This window comes from Micromys minutus (assembly GCF_963924665.1).
Source record: "Micromys minutus genome assembly, chromosome: 24".
In the NCBI taxonomy this organism is placed as follows: domain Eukaryota; kingdom Metazoa; phylum Chordata; class Mammalia; order Rodentia; family Muridae; genus Micromys; species Micromys minutus.
This window is the reverse complement of record NC_137959.1, coordinates 18,549,070-18,570,326: the sequence shown is the minus strand read 5'-3', so window position 1 is coordinate 18,570,326 and position 21,257 is coordinate 18,549,070. Positions and strand designations below refer to the sequence as shown.

General features: G+C 45.6%; 1 protein-coding gene across 1 annotated transcript in view; it reads right to left on the bottom strand.

Annotated features, from left to right (window-relative positions):
- NLRC5 (NLR family CARD domain containing 5) overlaps positions 1-20,375 on the bottom strand; it is a 66,290-nt gene extending 45,915 nt beyond the window's left edge. The window contains exons 1-6 of the mRNA XM_080937365.1: positions 20,315-20,375; positions 9,145-9,257; positions 4,588-4,885; positions 3,902-3,961; positions 3,262-3,330; positions 649-2,305 (exon numbers count right to left, since the gene is read on the bottom strand). Of these exons, the coding sequence (XP_080793491.1) occupies positions 649-2,305; positions 3,262-3,330; positions 3,902-3,961; positions 4,588-4,873 (2,072 nt within the window). The 5' untranslated portion in view covers positions 4,874-4,885; positions 9,145-9,257; positions 20,315-20,375. The remainder of the gene's footprint in view (positions 1-648; positions 2,306-3,261; positions 3,331-3,901; positions 3,962-4,587; positions 4,886-9,144; positions 9,258-20,314) is intronic.
- Positions 20,376-21,257: the final 882 nt, after the last annotated feature.

Sequence of the window (21,257 nt, the reverse complement as noted above, 5' to 3'; positions counted from 1 at the left end):
CCCTGACACAGGGGCACACATGAGTTAGCCTTGATCCTGCAGCTACGATGCCTGTGGGAATGCTGGAGGAAAGCCTGATCGTATAGGTTAGAGCTAGCTGCCAACCTGGACCACCAGCTTCTGACTTGTCTATCACGTAAACATCCGTTCCAACAGGACTTCCCCCTGACTATATCAGGGAAGGTTTATCACTGGGACTATAGCTTTGCTCTTTCTTTAGCTGACAGACACAGAGCCTTAGTTCTGGACCAGATGCCATATTGAGAACCCATTGTTCTACCACATTCTCCCAATGCCCTCCTGACCTGTGAACTCACTGCAGGTATGGAGAAACACCCTTAAGGGAAGTAACACACAACTTGTCCAAGGTCAAACAGCCTTGAGCAGCACAGCACAAATCAAACGCTCCAGTCCCTGATTGCCAGGGAGAGATGAGAGCCAAGAAGCCACAGGCAAGAGACAAGGGCACGAGTGGACTCCAAGGGTCTGATCAAGACACTGTATATTGCACCCTAAATGAGGATGGGGCATTCTTTCCTGAAAGTCAAGATTTGAATCCAATCTTTCTGTCCGTCTGCTTGGCCTCCCACTCTCCCAAAGCACAGTGACCTCCCCATCCTTCCCAACCTCTTTTCTGACTTGACTCACCTGATATTCTCCACCTGCCCACATCCTACCAGAGCCTCTGGGCAGTGGGGTTCCAGTGGGCAGCCATCAAAATCCAGGTGAATGGGGCCATCTCTGTGCTCCAAAATGTTGGCCAGTGTAGCTAGGTCTGTACGGGTCAGAGGGAAATTGTGGAAGGAGAGGTGGAAGGGAAGACTTTGAGCAACGAACCTCAGCAACTCCAGATCCTGGGTCTCAGCCACACAGTGATACAGTTCTATCATCTTTGGCCCCGTGAGCTTTCGGCTAGCCAACTTCCTTAGCACCTGGACAACAGCGGCCTGCCTGGAGCCCACCCAGGCTTCATCTTGCTGTGCCAACTGGCGGAGGAATGTGTGGCAGGAGTGGGAGGCCAGGCCTGCCAGGAAGGTCGGGAGATGGTACGAGAGGCCCGGTCTAGCTTTGGTCCTCAGCACCCAGTGGGAATTGAGGGTGACATACTCGATGAGTGTGTCTCTGTCCACTGTGTCACTGGCCATTAGATAGAGGGCAGCAAAGAACTCCTGCAGGCTGAGGTGTACAAAAGCAAAGCCTGTTTCTCGATGCCCAGGGTGGGTGTGGATACAGAAGGAGGTCAGGAGATTGTGAACAGCTCCAAAAGCCATCAGATGGGGAGAGACGTCTTCCACAGAGAAGATGACCTTCCCAGCGCCCAGTCCCTCAAGGGCCACCTTTCCAAGGCCCAACAAGGATGTGACTAGAGTCTCACTAGGGCTAAAAGTTACCACCATTTGCAGGTACAACTGGGTTATGGTGGACAGGAGGGCTGCAGACTGCCCTGGGGAGCTTCCAGGAAGCAGACGGCGGAGGCAGAAGCAGGTGACTCTGCACAGCGCAGGTATCGCACACATACCCCGGAGACGTTCGTTGGTTCTCATTTCTTTCAAGGCCAATTCCTGAGGCAGGTCACTGAAGAAGTGGGTAAAATACTTCTCCACCCGCAGCCCATCAAAGCCCCACATGTACACCATAGCTGCCTCTGTGGGCACACAGGAAGGAAGTTTCCCAGGACGAGAGGTAGTCAACACCCAGCAGCCAGGCAGGAGGTTCCCATGGCAGAGGTCAGAAAAGAGGGCGAGGGCTGAGCCTGCCTTGTCGGTACCCATGGAATCGGCACGGAGAGCCTCATCCAACCCATCAAAGATCAGTAGGATCTGATGAGCATTCTCTTTTAGGTACTGAAAAACAGCATCAGGGTCTGATTCTGGGTTCAAGTACAGATCAAAGAGGAGCTGGGGCAGTGTCAGCAACTGTGTGATCACGTTAAGCTGTCGGAACTCAAACAGGAACAGAGCCTGGAAGTGGTCCAGCAGACCGTGAGCCCACCTCCAGCGGAGCCAGTGTGCCAGCGTGGTCTTACCCATCCCAGCCTTTCCTAGTATTACTGTCACTCGAGGTCCCTTGTGGGCCTTGAAGTTGAAGAGATCCTGGAGGCTCACATCAATGTCGTCTGCTGCTTCAGAGTCTCCTATAGTGGCTCCCTCCTGAGCATCCAAGGGTGCTGTAGCCCGGCTCCACTGAAGAATTGGGGGGATGTAGGTCTGGGGGGAGTCAAGAGTATGCCATGCTCCTGGGCATTCACAACCATGGTGCTGTTGGGCAGAGGTCTTCAGGAGCTTTAGATACTTCTTGGCCAACTCTGCAAGGGGCACAAGAATGGTACGAGAGTAGAAGGTCTCACACTTGATACATGTCCCGGGACCCAATGACCAGGCTGCTGCTGTCTTTATCCCCCAGCCATGTGTGCACGGGACAAGTGTTACGGTCACAATGGAGAGTCTTAGGCTGTCCACATTCTCAGAGGAACTCGCTGCACAGCAGTATATATCCCTCCATAGCAGCCATTTTCCCATGGAGGTGGGGTGGACCCTTGGGTCACATCTCTCTCTTCCAGGGCAATACAAGTGACGTAGTTTTCAGTAAACCGGGGGAGGTACTTGCTTTGCAACATCTATGGGAATTGGTTTTAAGGTGGCAAAGGCAAGAACATTCTTCCCTTGAGAGGAGGCACCAACAAATTGCAGGTTTTGGACCAGTCAATAAAACCATGGAAACTGGGATTCTGCTATACTCAATGTTTTATTTCTTCCTTCCTAGGTCATTAGAAAGACTCAGCCCTGACCTCTCCTCCAGAAAGGTAGTGACCTATTTGGTACAGATGTGAATTTTCAGCTTATGCCTATGGTTGGTGGAATGTGTGTGCATGGAAGGACTATTCAAAACCACTAGTGGAGGAAGTTTCCCCTCTCCTCTTCCCCATAGCCTAGCCTCAGTGCCCTAGACCTCTTGCTTGGAGGTCCTCCAAGACACTTTTATCCCCTCCATTCTCTTTCATCACCAGCATGTACTGAGACCCAGGTCTGCAGCCACATCGGTTGCCACCCTGGTATTCACACAACCTTGAGGACAGTTTGGAAGAGCCTAGATGACAAATCTGCCCTTGAAAAATCCCTTCTCCTCTGCTCACTCGGGACCTACAGGCTTTCTCTCTTGGAGGCCTGGAAAACAAGCCACCGGTGTTTCCAGCCAGAGGAAAGGTCCAGAATCTGGATTCAACCTCAGGGCAATGTTTGGGCTCCTAACCCCATAACCCACCTAGTTGCTGCTTCTTGCTATTTTTCCGGCGGGGTGAGGACCCGTAACTCTGAAAAGGACGCTTGATACCTGGAAAGAAAAAAATAAGAGCATGAGGAAGAAAATAGGGACCTTTGGGGTGCTCTGTTTCACCAGTGGACCCAGGCAGAGAAGCATGAGACACCCTGGGGGTGTGAGAAGGCTATTCCTATAGTTTCACTAGTAAGCTCCAGGTTCTAAGCAAGGCTATAGCAGGGTGTCATAAACACCATGTCCACCAGGGAAGGCACAAGTTCTGTGATACTGAAGCTTCCAATTATTTAGTTGACCCTGCAACTGGTCTTTGTCTATATATACATCAAAATCACAACATGATACCTGCCTTCCTACAATTCCATGAGGTGGAGACAGAGGCATGAGAACAGGCTCCCTAGGTGATAGCTGACAGGGAATCTGGAAGGGTGAGACTAGTCATAGACAGTCTCTTCCGGAACTTCAAATTATATCCCTGGTTTTAAGGCAGACCTTGAAAGTCACATAGAGGGTTTGAAACGGAGCTTGGACCACTTATAGAGTAGACATGGTGATCACCAGCCACCATTAGCTTTAGGTGAAGACTGAGCAGTTCAGCTGGCATCCCAAACCTCTCCTCAAATCTCACCATGGTGCAGCCACGGTCCAGGACAGCTCCCCTCACCTGCTGCTAGCTGCTGAGAGGATTCTGTAAGACAGAACAAGACATATGCCATTGGGGACGGGGGATCCAGTGTCTTGAGGGTATTGGGTCATGGGTAGCTCTGAGTGGTGTCTGCTCTGGGAACAACCAGAGGTTCCATGGCTATAGAAGGGGCACCCATTCATCTGCTAGGGAAGCAGGCGGCACACCCTGCAGACAGCAATGGGCAGAAGTATATATGTACATACACAACACACACGTCAGTGAGGATGTTTGTCTGCACACATATCTGTGTGTGTATGTGTTCCCATGCATGTGTGTGCTGTCTGCTCATGTATGCATGAGTACGTTCCTCCCACCTCTACACTGGGTGAGCTCATGGTTGAGTCCCCACTTTTTATCTGAGGTCTCCTTGTCCCTTAGTGTCATGTGCTGCTCCTCAGCACTGTGCTCAAGGAAGTGCTGAACGGAGCAAACTCTCCTGCTTATTAGTGGAGGCTGAGTTCTTCTGGCTGCCATGCTAAAGGAAGCCTTCTGGTCACCCAAGGCATTTGGAATGCGTGGTTCTTCTATGACTTCTCTGTGTGACCAGATGGATCACCAAGGGTTCTGAAGCTCTTCAGGCCACAAGGCTGTGCTGGTAGCCTTGAACCTACCATGTGAGTCCTTACCATCTTTTTGGCCCCAGATGCTCAGCAGTGGTACTTCCAGACCTAGAGGCACATCAAGTTCGAAGCACATAGTATAGATGAAAGACTTCCAGGTGGCCAGGCCTTGGGCAAACAGTGTGTTGAGATGATGGTGCGTGGTCTCAGGGTTGGGGGCCTCATTGTCCAGGTCTATGGTAGGGAGGAAGAACCTAACCTTGGCTCTCAGCCATTCTGGTTTTTGGCTCAGCAGACTCACAAGCCAGGCCCACAGGTTCTCATTGCCCAGCTGGAAGCTCTCAGAATCCATCAGAAGCTGGTCCTGCAGAGACAGATGAACTGGGTGTAGTGAGTAAGGGGTAAGCAGGCTGAAGTGAGTGGCCTATGGGTTTTTTTTTTTTTTTTTTTGTGATGCTAGCTGTCAACCCAATGGAATCTAGAATCATCTGGGAGAGGATTTGCACTACATAATTAATGTGGGAAGATCCATCTTGGCTGTGCATAGCACAATTCCCAGGGCAGGGGATCCTGGACCATATAAAGTGAAGGAAGGGATCTGGGTACCAGCATTTATCACTCTCTGTTTCCTGACAGTGGAGTCGATGTAACCGGCTATGTCATACCATGGCCACATGGACTGCACCCTTAAGCTGTGAGCCTAAAGAACCAACTTGGCCTCTCTATGGAGTACCAGTGTATCTGCTCACAATCAGCTTCACAGACGGGCTTGTTTCTGATCCATAACTATACCCTGTCTAAGCAGAAAGCACTACCAGCTCATCAAAGTCTACAAGTCTCTAAGGATGCTGTTTCCATGGACCATACGTGTTGCTTTCAGTCTGGGTTAATTTTATAACAAGGTTATCTAGCCATCCCCTAATATTGTCCTTCCTTTCTCTGTTAGTACTGTAACTCCCAACTATTCCCTGGTCATCCAGAATAGAGCCGGTCCCCAGTTAGATGCAGCCTCATTGTAGAGGGGAATGCCCCATGGGATGCAAGTAAAATGTTATCTTTTTACCTTCCTGTGCTTCTTCATGATGACTAGAATGTTAACAGGATGGTAGCCCTTGGGCAGCTACGTTAGGTCATAAGGCAGAAGCTGTGTAGAGAAGTGTGTGGGGTAAAGCTGCTTGCTTATATTCCCTGGAGGGTGAGGGAGAGAGAGCAAAATGTCTGGATTATATAGGGAGGAGACTCTGGGGGAAAGGGCAGCCCAGCCCCTGGGCTGCAAAGTTCAGGGGTGGGGGCAGGGTATACCAGGTAGGGACAGAGGGATGCTGGGAGAACCTAGAGGCCTGGTCTACTTTGATATGTAAAATATATGAAATATCCACCTCAGTCCCTTGTCCCTCTGAAACCAGTTTCCTCATAAGTGTCTTGGAATAAGACACCAAACTCTTTTCAACAACCATTGCTGAGACACAGCATACCTTGTCATATAGACACAATGACTTCTGTGAAAAACAGCCTTGGGGACAGGATTTCTGCAAAAGACCCATGGCCCAGAGCCAGGAGATGATTACAAGCCAAGTTTACTACTAATTCTCCTTGGTGGACCTTGGGGACATGTACTTTCCTTTTTTCTGGGCCCTTGATAATATCATAGGACCTAACCACTTGCACTTAGGTGTGGTTGTGAAACTCCATTTGTCTGGTGAAATACATTTAAAAACAACATAGGGTCACACTTATACAGATGTTTCCAGAACTTGATTTGTACAGATGTGACTCACCCTAATCTCTTCCTCCCCTGATGCATTTTAGGTCATGCAACTCTTTGAGTCTGAGCCAGAGGACAGGGTGGACCAAAGCTCCCTTCCGTTCAAACATCAGGAAAGCAAAGCCAGGAAATGTTGCTTTGGGGGCTATTTGTTACCACAGCAGAACCTAGCTGACACACTTAGTGTGACCTTAGTTAGTTTCTCTCCTGACTGTTGTTGAGGGGTGGAGGAAGCTTTAAGTGATTGTGTGTTATTAAGGTGAGTCTGGTTATAGCAAGTGCCCCAATCTAGAGACCTATGGAAATTACCAAGCCTTTGTCCCCAGTGTGAGTATGAATGTGTAAAGGGACAGGTCTCCTAGAGTGACCTCCCACTGGGCCCAGCTAACTCCTTCCCCTTGTGCTATGCATGATAAGGATAGCCAAGTTCCTGATAGCACAGTAGGTGCCCTCCATCTGAACAAGCACAATCCACCAGGTCTCTACTTTTCTGAGCGTGCCTGTTTCTTCATCCCTGCATTGCCCCAGGTTTCCAGAACCAAGCTGTGCAAGATTCGGCAAGATGTGTGCCTCAGTCATGCCATCTATAAATGGGTAGAGTAGAAGCTCAAAGCTCTTGAAGGTGTTCTGTGCCAATAACTCACATTCTCATGCTCAGTAATCTCCAATGGCAAGTTTGCTAGGTCTGGATAACCCAGTTAAGACTGGTGACAGCACTCAATTCTCTCTAAGCGTACTTAGATGTTGCCCTTAGTTAAAGTATTGTCACAGATGTCTATGTTCCACAACTGGACAATGTGTAGAGACTTGAAACTCTCAGCCCTAAATGGGATGTCAGCATCACGCCTCTCCCCTCAAGGCTCAGGAGTCTATGCAAAAGGGGAGGTAGGTTTTTGTTTACTTTTGCATTATTTGTCTTACTGATTTTTGCTTGTTTTAATTTTTTTTCATTTGTGTGTGTGTGGCTTTTTTTTTTTTTTTTTTTTTTGAAAGGAGAGAGATGTCGGGGAGAGGGAGGGAGGGAGGGAGAGAGAACACAAAGTTGGGTGAGTAGGGAGATGGGGAGGATCTGGGAGGAATTGGGAAAGGGGAAAAACATGATCAGAATATATTTTAAAAAACTAATTGAAAAAGGAGGAAAAGAGGAATGTTAACGTCTGGTCTTCAGGTTTACTTTCAAATAAGCTAAGTGGATGGGGAGCTTGGACTATCAGATCCTCCCTTGTGCCTGGTTGCTTTGAGTGGGAACCTGACCACTGAGCAGCCCTTCTCTTGGCAAGCAGCAGGATTGCCATTATTGAAGCCTGGTGGCCTGAAGACTCCACTGCTGCCTAGAGGATGGTAGAGTCTGCCAGACTTCTGCTCCAGAAGGCCCTGCTCTAGCTGCTTCCTCAGTCCTTTGTCATCTCTGCTGCCTTGGCTCACTGCTATCTCTGTCCCTAGCCTCCGTCTGGAAGTCTTCAGTAGTGTTCCTGCCTCTCCTGTTGCAGAGGACTACTTCCTCCAAGGCTGCAGCTGTCCTCACCTCCATCTCTGTCTGGCTGCCATATCACCAGCCCAGGGCTCTCTACCCATGATAATAACCACAGTAGGCAAGACAGGCTCAATCCAGAGAAACCTTTTATTGAGCACCAGGACAGTATGAGACAGTATCTCCCTGCTGACTCAAAAGGTAAGAAGGAACCACTCTAAATGGGTCAATTAGAAGCCTGAAGCTCCTGGAGATAGTCTACATCAAAGACTTTCATTCTCATGATGATTGGTGGCCAAGGGCAAGTTTGTTGTGTCTGGATACTCAAGGTCAAAAATTATAACACTGATTGCCAGATGCCTGGGGCTCTGGGGCTATAACACTAGTAAAATCCAGGTTTCTTTTTTTTTTTCTTTCATGTTTTCAGAGCTGACACCAACCCTATCTGCCCCCAGCTGCTGCAGAGGGCTAAGGGCTACACAAGCTGCTTAGCACCCAGTAACCACGCCCAAAGCCAAAGCCTCTACTCCTATACACAGAATTCTAAGACTCTGGCTTCTAATTCTGTATAGTTCTCAGGGCTTGAACCTGTAAGCTCTATGTCTGTCAGCCCTGCCCAGATATTTGGCACTCCAGGAGCTATGACTAGAATAATTCTGTAGTAAGAATTTTGCGATTTTGTTTCTTTTTTTTTTAAACAGAAATATTATGGGAATATGTTTTTGTTTAATATGTAATCATTTCATGGGATATGGTGCTGCTCCACGGCAGCTGACTATGATTTGTCTCATGCTCTGGCAGGGGTGTGATTTTGCCAGCTGCAGACAGTTGCTATGGATGCATGACATTTGGAACTTTGAAGACTTCAGAGGATATATAAATGCTAGGGCCCTGAGAGGCAGGGTTGTTGTTGGTTGTAGTTTGTTAAGTAGTCCTGTACCAAAAAGAAACAAGAAGAGAAGGAGAGAATAAGAAGAGGAAGATGAGGAGGAGGAGGAGGGAGAGGAGGAAGAAATTAAATATTCTGATGGTGAAGAACAAACTTGTCCCAGGGAACTCAATACCCCTAATCAAAAGGAAGTAGTCTAATGATAACATCACCCCCTTTCTCCTCTATTCTTTCTTCTCTCCTATCTAGGGTTAGGGGTTGAAAGGGAAGAAGTAAAGGGGTGAAAAATAGTAGAATCGAGAAAGAAACCCACAAAGCAGCAAATGCCAGGTACAGAATCCCCTGTGCACTCTTGGTTTCCATCTACAGCAGTAAAGGGTACAGCAGACTGGTAGGTGACATAGGGAAGTGTGGTTGGCAGTCTTGGCCACAGGATGAGAGATAAGGAAAAGATGGGAGAGAAAAGGAAAAGAGAGCAGGAAAAGAAAACCCACTTACTTGGCTTCTTCGATCATGATAGATGGTCTGGTATCCTCGTGAAGAGGGTTTCCTGAGTGTCTGAGCTTTCTCCTCTGACCCTCAGTTTATAGGCTGTTTCTGTAGCTCAGGTCCTAAAGGGAGAGAAAACAGGGTGCTCTCCCTCTCTTCTAAACCCAAGAGGAATGATGCTGTGTCCAGTACTCCAGTCTTTGCTTCAGAGGACACTTGATCCACAAAGGTCTTTTACCCTCACAAACCAATTGAATTTTTCCCAACCAAGTTCTCTATGTTCCTAGAGTTGGCACAGCCCAGACATCCTGCCACTAGCCTGCCGAACTAGGAATGTGGGATGACCGCCCCTACCTCCTTTAACTAAGAGCCTGGGTGTCACAATTCCACAGTAGGATCCAGCTTACTCATTTGCACAAAAGTGGAAAAATTCTCACCGTAAATGCCAGCCTCTGTCTTCTACCACAAAGTCCCCAGGAAGTCAACATTTAATGCCTTCCTTCTTAGTAGTTCAAAGCTTTACTTTCAAGTTTTTAATCAGCAGAAAATGTGGGACATGCATGTGTGTAATCCTAACACTTGCAAGGTGAAAGCAGAAGGGTCAGGAGTTCAAGAATATCTTCAGTTACAAAGTGAGTTCAAGGTCACCCTGGCCTACATAAGACCGCATCTAAAGGAAGAAGAGCAGGGTGAAGCCCGACAGGTAGTCTACCTTACTGTGGTACAAAGTTAATGTTCTTCCCAGTGCTTGTGGTACAACAGCGCCAGGAGATTCAGAGATATAACAGAGTTGTGAGACAGAGCTTGAAGGTGGCACAAATGTATCTACAAGAAGATACAGAAAGTAACTGTTTCTTTCTACCCCCAGAAAAACATAGCAAGGGGCTCTGAACTGTCACTGGATGAGGCTGTGGACAATAACTGACACCCAGATTGTGGTATTCTGTCACAGCAATTTGAAGTGACTAAGAACACAAAAAATAACTATGGCCTGTGACCACAGGAAGGAGAAGGGGAAAAATCTCTAAATTGATATTCAGGCAGAAGTCAATGCCACTTAAAGTTAACCCAAACCCCCCAGACATGTGAGGATGGGAATGGTCATTTGGAGAAACGCGTGACAATAGGGTGAAAATATTACAGCGTGAGGCATTTTCAGTTAGAATCAGATAAACAGGGCTCAGGCTACAGCCTGGTGAACAGCGCACATGCATAGATGTAGCAAGTACAAGACCCCGGGGTCAATCCACAGGAACACACAAGACAGAAAAACTGAAGGCAATTTTATCAAAAGGCCGTTTGGGGGATAGGCAGGCAAGCATGTGGAGAAAGCTTCCAAATATAGTAAACAATACACTGTGTGGAGCTTGGATTAAAATAGGAAAAAAAAATGACCAAAGGAATGGAATAGAACCCTAATAAGCTTCCTATTTACATAAAACTCACTAATTAATAGTTTTTCCCAACATACCCAGTTAAAAAACTATTACTAAAATTTTATTTTGCTTTTTATTTGTGTGTGTGGTCTCTCTCTCTCTCTCTCTCTCTCTCTCTCTCTCTCTCTCTCTCACTCTCTCGCTCACTCTCTCGCTCCTCTCTCTCTCTCTCTCTCTCTCTCTCTCTCTCTCTCTCTTTCGTGTGTGTGTGTGTGTGTGATGGGTGCATGCATGCACATACCTGTGGGGTGCTCTTGGTGGTTGGAAGAGTGTATCAGATCCCCTGGGGCTGGAGCTATAGGCATTAGTGAGCTTCCCAACATGAGTTTTGGAAACGTAATTCAAATCTTCTACAAGAGCAGCACGTGTTTTTAAACACTGAGCCATTGCTAGCCCCTAAATAATTAATTTTAATTAAGTGGTTTTTTTTTTTTCATGTATTGCGTGGGACTGGGGAGATGGCTTAGCAGGCAAAGGAATAACCTCGGTTTGATTCCCAGATCCCATGTAAAGCAGAAAGGAGAGAACTGACTCTAGAAAGTTATCCTCTGATCTCCACATGCCCACCATGGCACCCACACACTTATGTCAAACACACACAGACACATATGCACATACATGCACACATGCATACACACATTCTCTCTCTCTTGCCCATATTCTTGCTCTTTAATAAACAAACAAACAGTTTTAAAATTGCTTGGAACGTAACATCCTGGGAACATAGCATTTCATATCCATATAGATTAACTGTAAGGAAAACAATGGACTCTGCTGTTAGGGATTTGGAGGAACTGGAAGCCTCATATATGGCTGGCAGGAATGATACAGCTACTTTGAAAACTAGTTTGGAAGTTTATCATAAACCTGGCTATGCCATTCCTAGGTCTAGACCCAAGAGCTATGAAAACACTGCCCATACTCAACTGGTCCCTGGATATTCAGGCCGGATTGTTTATTTTCATTCTGAGATGAACACCTCAATAAAGTTACTGGAAACAATTTATATAAACAAAATGTGTTACAATAAAACATTTCTTATCATCCACTAATTTTTCTGTTTGGGCGTGTGTGGGGGGGCAGAGACAATGATAAAATGAAAGCACCATACTGGAAAGGTGTTATATGTGAGAGACAGCTGATCTTCCTAGTAGAGCAATGATTCTAATAAAACATGGAAAGACTACCACTACAGAGAACATGGCAAAGGACATACAATGGCAGGATTTAGGGGGGCAACAAATACATGTGTGCTTTATATTTATGTGTACGAGATTATTAAGAGTACTCCAGGGAAAAGCTCAGTAAAGTATCATTACGTGTAAATTACCATGCTCCCCGAGTCACATGGTCACAGATCCTTGGGGTTATTGATACGCCAGGAGTGGCTGAGAAATAAACTTTCCAGTCCTCTACTGATGGGTAAGTCTTGTGGGTATTTTTTTTTTGAAGATGTCATAAAAGCCTTGTAGCTCTTCCCAGGTCCCCCAGCTTCATCTGCATATACTTGGTTCACATCTGACTACCTACACATATGCCTCAGCTGAAGGAGAAGGACTTAATTTGTCTCCTTAGCCAAGGGATGCTGAGAGTTTATATGTAAACATCATACTCCCTCCTCACTAGGCAGGTTCCCATTACCTGCTCAATGATTTACTCCTGGGATGCCTGGCTTTCCCGTTTCCATTTTCTGTCCCCATAGAGCATGTCCCCTAGGATCACCTCCTAAATGAATGAGCTATGTTTGTCTCCAAGTATCCAAACCACAACAGGAATCGGACAATGGGGATAAGCCAAATGCCCTTCCAGTTAGTATCTGCTTTGTAGCACTGTCGCTGTGAGACACAGTAGCATATGTAGCATAAAAAAAGTAAGACGCCATTAGTGACTTTCATTTATTTAGAGATAAGGGCATACAAGCTGTTCTGTAAAATGTTTGTACTATCTTTGGCATAAATATACGGGACTCTCAGGGACAGAGAAAGGAAATGCTCAGGAGCTGGCCTTCAAGGTAGATGTTTACAATGTGTCATTCAGATGGGAGCAGGGGAAGAGGCTAAATAGTTTGCCCAAATTCAAGGGATTACAATCCAGGTTGTCAGAATTCCATTATACAAACATGAACGGTAAGTGATCTCTTGCTACTGCAGCTGAGGACGGGAGCAGAGGGGGAAGTGTCCATCAACAGAAAATGAACTGATGTACACAAATGATACAGCTACCAGAAAGACAATGGCTAGATGAGTCAGGATATGGAAAGTATTCCAAGCTTGCTACTAGTGAAATATAAAATTTAAAAAGCTTTGACCTTATAGACTTCAGTACTGATGTTCTACTAAGCCAGCATAATATCTAACTGCATTTTAAGTACATATCCTTTTTTTTTCTATTTGTAGCTTTTACATACATATCCTTATAATCAAAGAAACAACGTATCTTTGCAGCAGATAGAGACCATTACACACTGTTCAAAATGTATAGAACAGCTGACTGTATGTACCCAGACCTAACTGATACATCTACAGCACAAGTCCCACACCTAAGACTCTGAGAACATTATGAAAGAAGAGTGTGGGGGGTTTGAATGAGAATGCTTCCCGCCTTGTATGTTGATGTGTTTGAAGGCTTAGTTAGTGGAACTGTTTGAAAGGATTACAAGGCACAATCTTGTTGGAGCATTGTGTCACTGGGGGGTTGGGCTTTGGAGTTTCAAAAGCTCATGCCAAACCCAGTCTGCTTGCCTGCCTACCTATCTTTCTGTCTGCCTGCCTATCTCTCTGTGTGTCTCTGTCTCTGACTCTCTGTCTCTCTGTCTCTCCCTGTAGATCAGCATGTAAAGCTTTAAGCATCAGCACCAGCATTGGCATTATGCTTGTCTGCTTCCCATTCTGATGATAATAATCTAACCCTCTAAAACTATAAACAAGTCCCCCCATTAAATGCTGTAGTCTTAATTTTTTTATAGTTTCCTACTTTCAATATGGGTTCTTAAACACTTCAGTCTCCCTTCTAGCCCACCAACTGCTAGAGGTAGTGGAGAAGAAAGGTTATTAGGATATGGGAGAGGTGGACCTGTTTAGAAATGGTTCTTTGGGGGTAAATCTCATCCACTTTGCCAGGAAATCAGTAGTTCATTTCATAGGAGTCAGCAGTGGCAGCTCAATCCACTGGAAAGACTTTACAAATATAACAGCAGTCTAGTTTGGTAATGTTGGGATAGCAAATATAAATCAGCAGCAGTGGTACCACCTAGCAGAAATAGTCAGGCCTCAGTTGAATCAGCACGAGTCATCAGGAGGGCCAGCAGGGACACCAGGAGAAGTTCATCTCTCTCAGTAAAGACCCAAGACCAAAAAGTGTTGTAAAGCAAGAACCTAACACTGTCTGTTGAGTCTTATTTATACTCCCTCCAAACATCATGTGTCCTCCATAGGTCTTGCTCCACCACCACGTATCTTGCCTCAGCACCTGAGTCTGTAACAGCTGACGTCACTCTGCTAATTGGCCTAAGTCCACAGAAGTGACAACAAGCCACCGGAGCAACACCAGATATTTTTTAGTGCACTTCCCTCTATGGGGTCTCAACAAACAGCTCAGCTATGCCTTGTAGGGCAAACCAATACATGCATGTCATTAGTGAAGAATTCTTCATCACATGTCCTTTCATGTCCTTGCTTTAGCAAAACATCCTTTCACCTTTGTGTGGTTCAAGAAAACATTCCTTCACTTGTCTGCCTCAGTGAAACATCCTTTCACCTTGTGTCTACTTCAGCAAAACATTCTTTGACATAACTGACTTTCCAAAGGAACCACAAGTTTCCATCTTGAAATGCTTTCTTTTATAAGAATTTTCTTGGTCATGATGTCTCTCAACAGTAACAAATAGGTCAGCGACTAAGAGGGGAAGAAAGATTGTAAGAGACAGGAGACCAGAAAGTCTGTTGAGACTGTGTCTCCTGGAAATGACAGGGAAGCTACACCTATGATACCTCAACAGTGTGGCTACTTAACAAGACCTGAACAAGTTACAACACCAAAGACAGGCTGACATGGAAGGGGAACGCTCACAGGAATCTTCCCATAGACAACTGCAGGCAATTAAATGCTGACAGCCAGAGTGTCTCGTGGTTTGAATGAAAATGGCCCCCATAGTCTTTCTGGAAGAGGCGCTATTAGAAGGTGTGGCCTTATTGAAGTAGGTGTGGCCTTGTTGGAGGAAGTGTGTCATTGGGGGTGGACTTGGAGGTTTCAAATGCTCAAGCCTAGCCCAGTGTCACTTTCTCTTCTTACTGCCTATGGATCCTGATGTAGAAATCTCAGGTACCTCTCCAGTACCAAGTCTGCCTGCATACCACCATGCTTCCTGCCATGATGATAATGAACTAAACCTTTGAACTGCAAGCCAGCCTCAATTAAGTGTCTTTCCACAGCAATAAAGCCCTAAGACAAAAGTTGGGACCCTAAGACTGAAGTGTTGGTATGATCCACCTGACCATGCTTTTCTTTGGAAGAATGTGGACTTCGGATTAAAAGAGCAGTTGAATGTTTAAAGTGAGACTTAATGGGCCATACTAGTAGAAGTATAGGAAACAGTGGTGCTGAGCATGATTTGAACTGTGGGTCCCTGGCTCAAGAGGTTTCAGAGAAGAATATTAGTATGTGGCCTAGAGACTGTTCTTGTGATATTTTGACAAAGAATGTGGCTGCTTTCTGCCCTTATTCCAAAAAATATTTGAAAAATAAAAATGCCTGGGGTTAAATTGAAAGTGAAGGATTAGCAGCGTTGGAGGAGGAGATTTCCAGAGAGCCTAGTGTTGGCTGTGTTGCTCGGTTATTAGTGGCCATGCTTATGGACAGCTATAATGAAAAGGACCAGGCTGGGCAAGGGGAAAAATACAAAATGTTCAGTGTGAAAAGAAAAGGGGCATCAGGAAGTATAAACAGATTAAAGAAAAGCCTGATGCTAAGTGAAATAAAGGAAGTGGTAACCAGGGCAAGACCACACCCAGTTTAGCTTCTGACTGTGAAAAGGAATTTTTTCAAAAGCTTAGGGCTGGTTGTAATGACAGGCAGATTTTGAGTTTGAGGCCAGCCTGGTCTACAGATTGAGTTCCAGGACGTCGAAGCTTAGGCAGTGAAGGAAACCATCAAAACCAGAAAGCTGGTGAAGATGTGTTTGAATAGGGAGCCCATGCATGCAGCAGAACCTGGCGGCTTTGGCCACATGGTTCTGGCTTTAGAGTCACGGATACAAGAAAGGGGTTACGGAATGCCCCTCTAGACAAAGGAAAGCTGTGGAAGCCAGGTGTGTGGCCTTGAATGGAGGTCTAGAGAGGCCACTGCATGAAGCTGTGAAGCCTAGATTGTTTTTGGAGATCCAAAAATGTTGGAGACGCCAGAGCTCTGTGTGACCTTGTTGGAGCAGGTGTGGATTTGGTAGAGTGGCCAATACAGCTTTCAAATGCTCAAGCTAGGGTTGTCCTTTATAAGAGTTGCTGTGGTCATGGGTCTCTTCACAGCAATAAAACCCCAACTAAGGGAGATTTGGGGATGAGCCCTGCAACTGGTTATCTAATACCAGATAGTCAGCCCTGAATCATATACATACAAATAACACTAAATAATTTCAATAGGTTGTACTTATATATTCCTGCATATATATGTAATAATAATAATTAAAGAAAAAGAAGCCACAAATTTATTTTTGTTTGTTTGGTTGGTTTTTGAGTCAGGGTCTCAGTATGTAGCCTCCTTGGCTATTGTGGTGATTTGAATATGCTTGGCCCAGGGAAGGTGCTGTTAGGAGGTATAGAGTGTCGGAAGAAGTGTGTCACTATGTGGGTAGGCTTTGAGACCCTCTTCCTAGCTACCTGGAAGAGCCAGTTTCCTTTTAGACTGCCTTCAGATCAAGATGTAGAATTCTCAGCTCCGCCTGTTCCATGTCTGCCTGAATACCACCATGTTCCCACCTTGATGATGATGGACTGAACCTCTGAATCTGTAATCCAGCCCCAATTAAATGTTGTCCTTATAAGAGTTGCCTTGGTCATGGAGTCTCTTCACAGCAATGGAAACCCTAATTAAAACAGCTATGTAGACCAGGCTAGCTTCAGATTCACAGAGATCTACCTGCTTTTGCCTCCCAAATGCTGAGATTAAAGGTATATATACCAACTTCCACTGAGGCCATGAATTTAAGAGGAAATAAGTGAGGGTTGGAAACTGCTGGAGATTGGCAAGAGGACAGAAAAAAATAATGTAATTATATTTAATTTAAAAATTTGAAAGAAAAAATTCTTTGACAATTGGCTGATTTACTTGAGATAGGGTCTCCCTAAATAACTCAGGTTGCCTGATAGTGTTGTTTCGAGACAGGGTTTCTGTGTAGTCTGTGTAGTCCTGGCTGTCTTAGAACTTGTTCTGTAGACCAGGCTGGCCTTGAATTCAGAGATCTACCTGCCTCTACCTTTGGTGTGCTGGGAATAAAGGCATTCGTCACCACCACTGAGCAACAATTGTATTTGTTAATGTGTGTATGTATAAATGGATACCTCTTGAAGACTATAGCATAAATTAGTAACAAATTATATCTAGGGGACACAGAGGGAGGGGAGCCTTTTATTACATTGTGTGGGGGCTAGGGAGTCATGGACTGGGAAGGGAGTCGCACAGGCCATATCTGGTACCACTTGGAATTCCTCCTTATGCAAATGAGGCATCCCTAGCATCTTGGCCCTGGCCAATGATAAACGCTCACCCTGAAAGCCCTTACCCATCCTCCAAAGATTTACATAGCCCCCCCCATTAAATAAGCTGTCTCATTAAAGCTATCTCCGGAGAGTCCGTTCTTGTGCCTACTGCCAACTGAGCTCCCTTCTGCTCCAGTTTGGGCTCCATTCCCCTCTCAGGATCCACCTAGTGCAATCTCCACTGCTATGGAGCTGGTTGTGGAGGCAGAGCCTGAATGGCAATGCTGTATTCTGTCTTGTTTAACACAGGGCCTCATGTAGCACAGGGTGGCCTCTAATACTCTGTGTGGTTGAGGATGACCTTGAACTCCAGATCTTCCTGCCTTCACTCCCTCCACCACCTTGCTTGGCTTCCACTGTACTCTTTTGGTCCCTTTGTACCATTAGTTTTATTTTACTTTGTTTGTTTAACTCTACCTGTATGTTATGTGTGCCTGAGTGTATGTCTATGTACCACATGCATTCAGGAGGCCATAGAGGTCAGAGAGGGCATCAGATCCCCTGAAATGGGAGTTGCAGGCAGTTGTGAGTCACCACGTGGGTGCTGGGAACAAACCCAGATCCTCTGAAAGAGCAGTAAGGGAATCTTAACCACTGAGCCATCTTTACAGCCCCCTCCCTATTTTATTATGTGCAACTTGATTTTAAAATCATATAGTCATCAACATTAAAGATCTAGAATATTAGTCAGGAGTGGTAGAGCACACTTTCAATCCCAGTACTCAGGAGGAAGAGGCAGGCAAAGCTCTGTGAGTCTGAGTATAGCCTGGTCTACATAGTGAGACTATCTAAAAAAACAGCACGCAGAAACAAAAAACTAAAACATCAGTTTCTTCAATGCATAAAGAATAATCAGGGTGTAAACACAGGAAATGGTTGGTGATGCTTATAAAAAATGAAATTCCCATTTTAAAATTCTAAAGTGGGAATGTGAAAGCAATGACGAAGATAAGGATTTGGACTGACTGGGAATAAATATTTAAACTAAAATGCAATTCGAACCTATTGAGAAAAATACTTTATTCTACGACAATACGGTGAACATTGGCTGAACAGCAGACAAATGCTCTTTGGGATTACCTGTTTTAATTCTCAACATTCTATTTAAAATCATGTATTTATTTCTCATCAAGTTAATTTGTTTTGAGTCTCTGGTGAATGTACTTTGACCAACAGATGAAGTGCTGATGGCTAATAAGGATGTAAAACATTGTTTAGCATTCTTCACCATCAGAGAAATGCTAATTAAAACTACCTTTAATCTCAGGGCTCAGGAGGGCAGAGACAGGCAGATCTCTGAGTTAGAGGCCAGTCTAGTCTACAGAGCTAGATCCAGAACAGCCAGAGCTACACAAAAACCCTGTCTTGAACAATGTACCCGCTGGTTTTGTGTCAAGTTGACACAAGCTGAAGTTATCACAGGGAAAGGAGCCTCAATTGAAGAAATGCCTCCATGAGATCCAGCTATAAGACATTTTCTCAGTTAGTGATCAAGAGGGGAGGGCCCAGCCTGTTGTGGGTGTTGCCGTCCCTGGGCTGGTAGACCCGGGTTCTATAAGAAAGCAGGCTGAGCAAGACAGGGGGAGCAAGCCAGTAACATCCCTCCATGACCCCTGTATCAGCTCCTGCTTCCTGACCTGCTTGAGTCCCAGTCCCGACTTCCTCTTGTGATGAACAGCACTGTGGAAGTGTAAGCTGAATGAACCCTTTTTTCCACAACTGGATTTTTGGTCGTGATGTTTGTGCAGGAAAAGAAACCCTGACTAAGGGAAATAACAAAACAAATAAAAACCTACAGTGAAATTCTATCTGGCCATAGTCAGGATGGCTATTGTTGGGGAGACAGGCAACAGAACAAGCAGAAACAGGAATGCAGACTACACTGCTGGTGGGAGTGTGGAGTGATGTAGCAACTGTGGTGTCAGTATGGGGGTGATACCACTCCCCCACACACACGAAAAGGATGATAAGTTAACACACCATAGAGACAGTTGTGTATCTGTACTTACTGAAGCACTACACAAAGAGCTGAGTTATGGAATCAGCACCTGAGTTGTACCAGCAAAAGAACAGAGAATCCTCATATTCATTTTGAAACTTCATAAGGGTTTCAGTATTTCTAGGTCCCAAACCAAGCTCATGCTCACCCTTCGACACCAGCCCACCCCTCTCTCCAGTTTAGAAAAGGGCAGCAGCAAGCTTCCAGGGCCTCACAGCCCTTCTGGCTTAATTATCTAAGTACACCTCTTCATGGCCTTTGCCTGCACTCGGCACCATTTCTCATCCAAATGTCTGTGCCACCCTGCCTGGTTTCCATTCTGCCTGGTCCCAACACTGTTCATTCAAAATACAAGCAAGATTCCTTCCTGACATGACCAAGTCAGCCTCTTGTGGCTTATTTTGAGTCAGGATCTCCTTGAACTCATGACTCTCTTGCCTTAGCCTCCTGAGTACTTGGGTTATAAGTCTACTTGCAAGAAACCCACTTGATAACTTTAAAATGCTTCTCATCATGGGGCTGGAGGGATGACTCAGTGGTTAAGAGGTCAATTACTGGCACCCACTACAAGTGGCTCACAACCCGCTATAACCCCAATTTCTGTGGATTCAGCGCCCTCTTTATCGTTTTTTTCCCCTTAATTTAGTTAATTTTATTTATCCATTGCTTTTTCTTTAATTTGTTTAGTTTTTTAAATTTTTGTTTGAGGCAGTTTCTCATTAAGAAGCCCAGGTTATCCTCACAACCAAGATCCTCCTGCCTCAGTTTCCTAAACTGAGCTCATAAGCATGAGCCCCACACCTGGCTTCTGTAAGTCAGAATCACTTCAAGTCTTTGAATTTAATGCAACTTACTTTATTGTGCCTTTTTTTTTCCATTAGGTTTTCCAAATGCTGGTACTTGCTATTTCTTACGGATATAAATAATAATCTTTCAACTATCATTTTGATTATACATATTATATATAGTATACAATTTGGCCATGTGATACTAACCTGGACTCCTGTCTGCTGGGTACCAGATGTGAGACTTCATGTGTTACTCAGCCTCTTGGAATCTCAGTGCCACCACCTGCAAAGTTGGGGATGCTCTAGGTCAAAGTCATAGGAGCAGAACCTCAGACAGATCCTTATACAACGTGTCTATTCAGAAGGCCAGGGAACCAGGATAGGGTAGCTACAGAAGCTATGCAGGCTTGGGAGAAAGCCTGGCTTTATATCACGGTGTGGAAAATGGGTCCTTCCAGGAGACACAGGCTCATGGACACCTACGTCAGTCACAGTTTCCAAGCTGGGCTTATTAAGGGAAGGCAGACATCAGACACCTCTAGTGAGGTGAACCATCAGCTAAGGTCATCTTCTGGAGAGAGAGACACAGAAGTCAGCAGCCTGTGCCATGGTTATGGCAAGCATGGGCAGTGTTATCTCCCACTGGGTCAGAATTCCAGGCCCCAAGGTCGGCTTGCCGTGAGACATGTCAAATCTGACCTGGTACCTGCACTGTGAGACACGTAGCTGCCCATGCTAACGATTCCCAGTGCTAGCTAGCATTGTTATTTTCCCTGCTCCACCCCACCCAGTCCAGGGCGGGGCTTGAGGAAGGAGGAAGGGAGAGATGTGAGAGGAGGAGTGTATGCACCACCCACCGTGACTGACTGCAGTCCCTCTGGCTTTTCTCTCATCCCAGACTTGGGTATGTGTGCATGAGCTTGGGGGGGGGGGGGGTGAGAAACAGAACTTTGTACTCTCACTTGGTTAAGGGTGTTTCCACTTTCCTTTCTTGTGTTAAGCGTGCTTTCTAAAAGGTCAAGATGAAAAGTCCTGACCCTGTGGTGTCTGCTGGAAAGAGGATGGATGACTAGGCAGTGAGAAAGAACATAAATAAAAGACCCTTGAATGATAACTTCAGGAACCGGAAGAATGTGGACCTGGGGTGGCC